We start from the raw sequence: 9444 nt of genomic DNA, 5'->3' as shown, positions 1-9444 counted from the left end.
AGGAAGTACTTCTGCTCTGCATGCAGCACACATCACTATATCAGCCTCGTTCAACTGCATTTTCCTTCTGTCAAAGATCCAATGTCCATAGAACATACATGTTGACTCGAGTTTATTTCATGTTCGCTCTTGAAACAAAATTGCAAAGATGTTCGTTGGAGTATGTGGGTTATCACTCTTACTTGGATCCTTTATTACTCTAAAAAACAAGTTTTTACAAGTCTGAGAACGTCCTAATACCACAAGCATAATACAGCTGACAGGTTGGCATTCTGTATCTGCACTCATGCATGCCTGCGCTTCAGTACCCGGCATGTAACCTGAGACATGTCTTTGATGTCCTGCTGAGTGGGTACCTGAGTTGGGCGGGGCACTGGGGTAAGGGTCAGCTGGACATGGAGTGGCTGTCTAGAGTTGGGTTTGGCACAAGTGTTAGCTCACATGTATTATACGTAGCAGTGGGATGCACCTGGTCAAGTTTTCAAATCTAACTTCTCGTATGGCAAAAATCAGTTACTCAAGCAACTGGATATATATGATTTTGCAATTGGAACATTCAGTCTTAAAAGCAACTGGATATGATTTTCCAAAATCATATCCAGTTTCTTGAGTAACTGATTTTTGGCATATCAAATTATTACCTGCATGTCTAACCTTCATCGACGTACTTCTTGTACTCCTTTACAGCTCAGTAACACATCTGGTCCTGAGTTTACAGCAGGATCTCGAGCTCGTCGTGACCCAAGATGACCTCCCTGCTGACCCCGGGTGTCCTGAGGTTTGCGGAGACGCTGCGCGGCCTGAGGTCAACACCGGTGGCCGTAGCGTACCTCTGTCTCATCCCGCTTTCTATTGGCTGGCAGAAAACCACCAAGCCAAGGTCACTACGCAAGGTCAGGCAGTTTATTATGTACAGGCAGTCTGGTTATGTTTTAACTGCAGGACTGTTGTTTTTGCTCTGTTTCATGTTCCCCTTCTTCTCCTAACAAATAAGGTCAATGACCTGAACCAGACATCTGTCACCATGGTAACTAGCGTTGGGTTACATCATGTTGCAGGAAGGATTTAGACTCCTGTCTGACCATATATATATGAATGTGTTTGCATAAGAATTAATTCTATTCATCCTGTAGCAGCAAAATGTGTTAAGAGATGAATCTTAATAGCTATTGGTTATTGATGACTGGTTATTGATAATAGGTTATTGGTGATTGGTTATTGATGATAAGTTATTGATGATTGGTTATTGATTCCTGCAGACCCTGGTGGTGTATAACCTGTTGTGCAGTGTCCTCAGCCTGTACAGTTTCGCGGCGTTTGCGTACGGCGTGTTTTTCATCAGCCCGTCCTGGTTCCACAAGGCAGAGGTCAACGCCCTGAAGCACGTTTTCCTGCTCTACTGGATCACCAAGAACCTGGAACTCTGGGATACCATCTTCATGGTGAGCTGCTCTTTCTGTCTTCTACATTTGTAAGAAGTAAAACATCTTTTCTTTTGAAAACAAATTAAAAAGAGCTACAATCTTACTCAGATATATGTACTGACAAAAGATATTGGATGCTGTTTGAAAGGTTTGATTGTTGAGAAAACTTGTCCAGTCATTTGATTTATTTGTCTTAAGTAGTGATGAGTGTTTTGTTTCCCCCAATGCATCGTTACAGCTCATAGGCGTTACTAACACTAATCCAGGTGTTACAGCACAGTTGTACCACTAAAATATCTGCCCCCCCCCCACGGTGTTACGGCACAAACGGAGACAGATGTCATTTCTCCATGTGTACCACCACACCTCCATCCTGCTGTGTTACAGCACAGTTGTTACACCACAGTTCTGTCCCCCCCAGGTGTTACAGCACAGATGAGGTACTGACAGTTCTGCCCCCCCCCCAGGTGTTACGTCACAGGTGAAGACAGATGTCGTTCCTCCATGTGTACCACCACACCTCCATCCTGCTGCTGTCGTGTCCTGTGTTACAGCACAGTTGGTGTACTAACATTATTGCCCATCAAGTGTTACAGCTCAGATGTACCACTGACAGTTTTGACCCCCCCCCCAGGTGTTACGGCACAGACGGAGACAGATGTCGTTCCTCCACGTTTACCACCACAGGTGTTACAGTACAGACGAGGTACACCACAGTTTTGTCCCCCCAGGTGTTACACCACAGTTGTTACAGCACAGTTTTGACCCCCCCCAGGTGTTACGGCACAGACGGAGACAGATGTCCTTCCTCCATGTGTACCACCACAGGTGTTACAGTACAGTCAAGGTACTAACATTATTGTCCCCCCAGGTGTTACAGCACAGTTGTTACACCACAGTTTTGACTCCCCAGGTGTTACAGGACAGGTGTTACACTAACATTTCTGCCCCTCCCAGGTGTTACGTCACAGACGGAGACAGATGTCATTCCTCCATGTGTACCACCACAGGTGTTACAGTACAGTCAAGGTACTAACATTATTGCCCCCCCAGGTGTTACAGCACAGTTGTTACACTACAGTTTTGACTCCCCAGGTGTTACAGGACAGGTGTTACACTAACATTTCTGCCCCTCCCAGGTGTTACGTCACAGACGGAGACAGATGTCCTTCCTCCAAGTGTACCACCACACCTCCATTCTGCTGCTGTGTTACACCAGTTTTCTCCCCCCAGGTGTTACACCACAGTTGTTACACCACAGTTTTGTCCCCCCCCCCTCCAGGTGTTACGGCACAGACGGAGACAGATGTCGTTCCTGCACGTGTATCACCACACCTCCATCCTCCTACTCTCCGACTTCTGCTACCACCACTACCCCTGGGCCGCCATGGCGGTCCCCCTCGGCCTGAACTCTCTCGTGCACGTGTTCCTGTACCTGTACTACGGCCTGTCCGCAGCCTTCCCCGACAAGCCGTTACCATGGAAACGGAGGGTGACAGAGCTACAGGTGGGTGACTGTTGTGGTTTAGTGGTTGGTAACCCTGCCTATGGTCTGGATGGGAGAAAGTTTGAATCCCACCAGACATGCATGCCACTGTCCACTGTCCAGTACATGAAAATAGATTTCTCTGGGAATTTCCTGTGTACTGTAATTCACGGTAGCAAAATTATTTGGGTCTCAGGAAAATGGACAGTGTTCAGTGGCAGCATGTGCAGGGACAGAGTGGGGAAAGACAAATGATTCGACAATAGTAATGAAAAGCACTGTTCTATTCTATTCTATATGATACTCAGTATCATATAGAGGGCAAAGCCCTATCTAGGGCATCCCGCCCAGTACAGTACATTAGTGACCATGAAAGCCATAAACAGAAAAGTACAGTGAAAAATCAGTTACTTGAACTTGTATGTACTGCACATAATGCCTTAGAAGAGCAGCAAAAGGCTCATTTTATTTCTTTTCAATTTTATTGTTTTTCTCCAGATTGTGCAGTTTTTCATCGGGTTAGTGCACAGCTCCCTGGGATACCTGTACCACGGCTTCTGTATCTACGGGATTGGCTATGGGCTGAGCATGGTCGCTCTGTTCTCCAACTTCTACTACAGGGCATACCTACAGAAACAACCTGTCAATCAAGGCAAGAAGACTAGCTGATTGGTCAGGGAAAGGGTTGGGATGTACCATTCCCTCAGAGGGGTGCAGAGTTACCTTTTCAATCCCTTCAAAAGCAAATGATTGCAATATTGGAGGCTTTTTTGTTATGTCTTCCTAGTAAAACTCAATCACTATTATGTAAAAGGTATTATCAATGAGTTGCAATCTTGCCTTCTTATCATTCCAATAAGGTGTCGGTCAACATTCCTCTCTTAGTCTTGCCACTAGAGAATGCAGCCACTCAGTAACTAAACATTTGACAGGTTGCTCAATGAATTACATAGATAAAGAACAGATTTTTAAACATTTTGTTATCACTTTTGTAATTGCAATTTTTACTATGCAATATTTCCAGTAACAATTACATCATGTTGCCTTCAATGTTAATATATTCAATATATAAGCAAAACTGTAGATTGCAAAATGCCAATGGAATTTGGATGGGGATAAATATACAGTGTATTAATGATTAACTTCCATAAGAAGGGGGTTACTATATATAATAGCAGGGAGGGCCACTTCTGTGAAACATTTTCAACATTAGGCAACTTGTTGCTTTCTGCTACACTACATTATTGTTGCAATTTTCAACACACCCAGTTGCAATTGCTATCACTACATGTAAGTCTTGTTCAGTTTGGTTATATTCAATAACTTGCCACATAAAACAGTCATGATAATTTCTGTACCATGTAACTGGGAAAAACTGAATCAAGGAAGGTGACAGGTGCATGTTTTCACCTATTTCAGCTCATATATTTTACATTTGTAATGCCAAAGACCTAATCTTGCCTCTAGTCTAAGATAGTGGGAGGTATATACATGTATGACTGTGCTAGTACAATTTGTGGATAGCGGTGAACGTTGGTTTATCAAAATCCTCATGGCAATGAAGAATTTATTAATTTTTAAATTTTATACATCTTTTGAATGAAAACATTTGGCACTGTTTGTATTGATAAAAGCTGCTGATCACATAAAAGTGAATTTCTACTTACTATTTAAAGGTATAGATGATAAGTTAAAGAAATATAATAATTAAGTTAGTTAGAGATGCTTAATGCACTTGTAAGGGCTTGTGAAATTGATAGATTCTGGTGCAATGGTGAAGGTTGTGTGAAATAAACATTTGATATTGCAGAATTCTGTGAGAGTTTCATTTCCCACATATATTTTGTTGAGCTTGAAGTCATGGCTGCAGTACTGTTATCCACCACAAGGGGGAGCTACAGTGTAACATGTCTACTCATGACAGGACTCCACATTAGAGACTTACACCCTTTATTCTTCCTTAGTAGTCATCACAAAAATACAAATGTATCCTAATAAACTTCATTAAAATATAATATATACATAATATTATACATCATACAGTTATGGTGTAGAGTAATGGATGGGAATGAGTCACAAAATTATTTGGCTCATGATTACTAAAATTCTCATGATTTTTGTGTGACCCTTACACTGATTTGATATGAGGTTTCATCATGAAATAATGTACCTGCTAGTTTGCATAATGGCCTTACAGTTAGTTCTTTCGGTTGCTGTGATTGGTTGGAGTTCCATCCAATCAGTGTGCAGTACAATGTATTTGCACCTGGCATGGACACAAAACCTTGTGATTGGTTGTCCTTCTTCCAATCCCAAATCACCCATGATACACCTGGATCAAAGATAGCCTGTGATTGGCTTGCCAACCTCCAATCAGAAGTTGCTTGGAATATTCTCTGCACCTGGGTGGAGTTCTAGAACCATCTGATTGGCTGTAAGAAAGCCAGCCTATGATTGGTTGACCAACCTCCAATCAGAAGTTGCTTGGAATGTTCTCTGCACCTGGGGGCAGTTCTAGAACCATCTGATTGGCTGTGAGGTGGTCGAGCAGGCGCGCCACGGGTTCGTAGCGGCGCAGTGTGCTGACGGAGCCAATCAGGAGCAGCTTGTGCTTGGCGCGGGTGATCGCCACGTTCAGCCGACGCCAGTCCTGCAGCAGCTCGCCTAGCTGTGGGGGAAGGTCACAGGAATGAGGTTCAAGGTCACAGTGAATGAGGTACAAGGTCATGGAATATAATGAAGTACAAGGTAACAGGGAGGTAAAAGGTCACGGATGAGGTCACAGAATAAGGTACAAGGTCGAAGGAATGAAGGAATGAAGTAAAGGCCACTGTGAGGGAATGCAGTACAAGGTTACGGAATATAATGAGGTACAATGTCACAACAGAACAGGTACAAGGTCAAAGGGATCACTGACTTAAAATATTTTCCTTCTAGATCTTTGATGTTAATTTCTCCCATACCTGCCCAGCAGAGTTACTCCTGACGAAGGTCACCATGATGACACTCTTGTCGCGACCTTGGTACTTATCCACCGTGTTGATCTCCACCCCAGGGTATCCTGTGCTGTTCTCCCTCCCGGGGCAGCCTGCTCCCTGTAGCAGGTCAGACAGGACCCGAAGCTGTCGTCTGTAGGGAGCGATGATGCCTATGTCCTCCTGCGGGCACCCAGCCTGGGTACAGAGGACGGCTTTGTCAGGACTAGTAAATAAATTCATATAAAAGTAAAGGCAGGCACCCAGGCTGAACACAGAGGAGTCAGTTATGTCAGGATTTGCAAGCATGTCAAATGATAGCATGTAGATAGAACATACTGCGCCTGCGCGAAACCCTGATTTTTCATGGTTTCCGTTAGATGTTTGGTCAACGATGCAACCGTTTTGCCTGTTGCAGAAGATATCTTTTCCAAAAACATGTGCAGTACGTTCTGGGGATGTGCTTCAAATGATGGTCATGTTGAAATTAGAAATACATTTCTTACCTGGACCAGTGCAGGAGTTACTCCTGTACCCTACATGTACATGTACGTACCTGAACCAGTGCAGAAGTGAGAGTCCTGACCAGCTGAGCTTCTGTCCTGTTACTCAAACCTCCCTGCTCACTGGTCTCTAGGGCAGGCACCTGTGGGGAACACACAGGCATGTTAACTACCTAAACTATCTAGCTAACCAGCTAAACTAGCCAACCAGCAGAGTTGATTATCTGTACATGTGCTAACCAGCTAAACTAACTAGCTATCCAGCTGTGTTAATTAACTGTGCTATCCAGCTAACCTGACTAGCTAATGAGCTTTGTTCAGTACGTCACATTTCAAAGAAGCCACGTGACAAGCCTCACTGGGTCAGTCTACTGAGGAAGACCAGAGTGACTGGTCGAAAGCTCTAGGTGAGAGAACTTTTGTGTTGGATCTAAAGTTTTAACTTTAAACAGTCATGTAACTACCAACACAGATGAACTTTCATAATAGTTTCTGACCTTGTCAGTATCCAGGAATCTGACGGGAGCGTCCGGCCTGAGTGCTTCCCGTATCCATGACGATGCCACGCCCAGCCCCAACATGGCCGCCTCCAGCTGGTCCCAGGCAGGAAGGTCGAGTCGGGCTGCCGCGACCTTGTCTGAGCCGCAGCAAAGCTTCCCATCATACATCAGGGTGTTGCTGAGCTCCATGATGTCAGAGTTCATCCGGTACTGGACATTTAGTTGAGCTGTGGCGCTCTGGAGGGAGTAAATAAGCAAACAAACAAACCTCCATATTACATCAGAAACAAGTAAAACTAGAAAGATAACATTCACAAAGCAAGTGCATAATGTTAACCTTTACATGGCCTAGTTCAGCAAAGTACTGCACCGTTTATTCTTACTCTAAGTCAAATACATACACATATATTTGATGACCAGCCCCTCCAGCTCTGTCCTGCCACATTGCTACATAATGTTATCCAACACCAAAGGGTGTCTGCTATAGCACCAGTTACCATGGTGACAGCCGACTTACCTGATGATGTCCCATCTTTTTGAACAGACTTTCGTCCATGCCCATCCTTCGGGCCGTCCCACTCTGGATCAGGGGGGGCAGCTGTGGTGGTCGCCCACGAGCACGAACCGAGTGGCATGGACCAGCGGACCCAGGCACACGGGCTGCGCGATCTGCGACGCTTCGTCTACGATGCACACGTCAAACTTACGCCGCGAGAACAGCGGGTGTTTCGCTCCCAGGCACGTGGTTGCAACGATGGGCTGTTGAAAATACACAGAAGGAAAAATGTTTGTTGGATGTTAAATCATAGCCTGGTTACTAAACCTATCTTAGCTATTTGCAGAGAGGACGTAGGACTACGTACTAGCTAAAACAGGTTTGGTAACCAGGCTAGCTACATGTAAAGTCAGTGTCATATCGAGACACAGGAATTTCTCATACAGAGTAATGAGAGTATGTCTGGGAAGCAACAGGGGATCTCAAAACACTACAATGTCATCTAAAAGCTACTCTGGATGAACTGTTTTGCATAAGAGTTTTAATGCACACATACCAATATTGTTAAAATGAGTGACAGCTAAATGTACAGGAAATTTAACAGTAAAAATTCTTCTTTTTCAATCGCAAAATACATGAAGTCCTCGCACAAAGAAAGCAGAATCCCCTCCCACCTTGTCCATGTATAGTTTGTCAAGCTGCTCCACGGTGGTCAGTCCTCGGGCCAGCCGGTCCTCCGTGTGTGGGGCCACACCTGGGTGGACACGGGACGAACTGCCCAGTCGCAGGAAATCAAGCTGGGAAACAGCAAGGCAAACAACTGCATTGTTTATCAGGTTGACAAGAGACTGTCCTGTATTCAACAATGTGGGTTTTTACAGCCAACATTTTGGTGAGAAAGAGAGAGAGAGAGAAGAGAGAGAGAGAGAAAGACAGAGAGAAGAGAGAAGAGGGAGAGAGATGACAGAGTTTCGGAAAGATAGATTTCATCTTAATACAACCCAACAGGAGAATTCAGTATGAACTCATTTCTCACCTTATACCTGCTGAGTTTGAGCAGAACGTTGTCCACAGCAGAGTTAGTGTATGAAGTCAGCAGGACAGAGTTCCCACAGGCCAGCAGGATTGAAAGTTTGAGTTATTTCTAACCTAAAGGCTTGTACTTGCTGAGTTTGAGTTATTTCTCACCTTGTACCTGCTGAGTTTGAGCAGAACGTTGTCCACAGCAGAGTTAGTGTATGACGTCAGCAGGACGGAGTTCCCACAGGCCAGCAAGATTCTCACCAGCGCGACGATGCTGGTGGTTTTCCCCGTGCCAGGCATGCCCACGATCAGGGTGTAGTCTCTCGCCATCAGGACTTTCTTAATGGCCTGCTTCTGGGGCTGGTTCAGACCTGGAACATCATGAGATTGAAACGTGAAGCATTGTCTAAACTGAATCATAACTAACCTGATCCGACATCTAAACTTGTGTATAACCTAACCTACATGAAGTAGGCTACTGGTAACTCACTATTGCTCAAACTGCTAGGATGAAGAAATAGTGGGAATTGAACTCTGCACATTTAGATGGGAATCAAACTCTGAGTATTTTAGCAATGAGAGATGGGAATCGAACCATTTACCTTTTGACTATGTTGGCAATGGGATTTGAACTCTGCACCTGTGAGTATTTAGTGATGGGAATCGAACACTGCACCTTTGAGTATCTTGGAGATGGGAATCAAACTCTGCACCTTCAGATGGGAATCTACACCTTTGAGTATTTTCCCGATGGCGTCCTGTTCATGGGCCGGGCACATGCCTGATAATATAATGGGAATCGAACCCTGCACCTTTAACTATTTGGGTCATGTGAGATGGGAATTTACCTTTGAGTATCTTGCCAATAGCCTCCCTAGCATCAGCAGGACACATGTCAGACACCCTGGTGTGGAACCTCGGCTCCTGCTGCTCGATGATCAGTTCCCGAAGTCGCTCGGCCGCCGCCGTGTTCCCCATGAGCCGGGCCAGGTTAGCCAGGCTGGTCCCCGTAGAACTGTAGCCGTCCTTCTTATCCA

The 9444-nt window shown here is 44.8% G+C and overlaps 2 protein-coding genes across 2 annotated transcripts in view; one reads left to right on the top strand and one right to left on the bottom strand.

Moving 5' to 3' along the window:
* The first annotated feature begins 702 nt into the window (after nt 1-702).
* Nucleotides 703-4714, top strand: LOC109481377 (elongation of very long chain fatty acids protein 5-like). Its single transcript, XM_019783932.1, has 4 exons — nt 703-893; nt 1260-1442; nt 2707-2931; nt 3409-4714. The coding sequence occupies exons 1-4, from the start codon at nt 747-749 to the stop codon at nt 3577-3579; spliced, it is 726 nt and encodes a 241-aa protein (XP_019639491.1). The 5' UTR covers nt 703-746; the 3' UTR covers nt 3580-4714.
* Nucleotides 4715-4969: 255 nt separating this feature from the next.
* The window catches only part of LOC109481286 (DNA replication ATP-dependent helicase/nuclease DNA2-like), a 13348-nt gene continuing 8873 nt past the window's right edge, over nt 4970-9444 (bottom strand). Inside the window, 9 exon segments of the mRNA XM_019783820.1 lie at nt 4970-5578; nt 5874-6083; nt 6442-6531; nt 6886-7125; nt 7406-7491; nt 7494-7647; nt 8059-8181; nt 8573-8778; nt 9256-9444. The exon segment at nt 9256-9444 is cut by the window's right edge and continues 38 nt beyond it. Of these exon segments, the coding sequence (XP_019639379.1) occupies nt 5384-5578; nt 5874-6083; nt 6442-6531; nt 6886-7125; nt 7406-7491; nt 7494-7647; nt 8059-8181; nt 8573-8778; nt 9256-9444 (1493 nt within the window). The 3' untranslated portion in view covers nt 4970-5383.

Source organism: Branchiostoma belcheri, unplaced genomic scaffold (assembly GCF_001625305.1).
Source record: "Branchiostoma belcheri isolate BF01 breed outbred unplaced genomic scaffold, Haploidv18h27 scaffold55, whole genome shotgun sequence".
Taxonomy (NCBI): domain Eukaryota; kingdom Metazoa; phylum Chordata; class Leptocardii; order Amphioxiformes; family Branchiostomatidae; genus Branchiostoma; species Branchiostoma belcheri.
The sequence above is the reverse complement of the archived record's forward strand: the minus strand, read 5'-3'. Positions and strand labels throughout refer to the sequence as shown.

Excerpts from the sequence above, each read along its gene's own strand:
- LOC109481377 (XM_019783932.1), top strand. The coding sequence starts at position 747 with ATGACCTCCCTGCTGACCCCGGGTGTCCTGAGGTTTGCGGAGACGCTG. Across the intron at positions 1,443-2,706 it reads TCTGGGATACCATCTTCATG|GTGTTACGGCACAGACGGAG; the intron begins GTGAGCTGCTCT and ends CCCCCCCTCCAG. Across the intron at positions 2,932-3,408 it reads GGAGGGTGACAGAGCTACAG|ATTGTGCAGTTTTTCATCGG; the intron begins GTGGGTGACTGT and ends GTTTTTCTCCAG.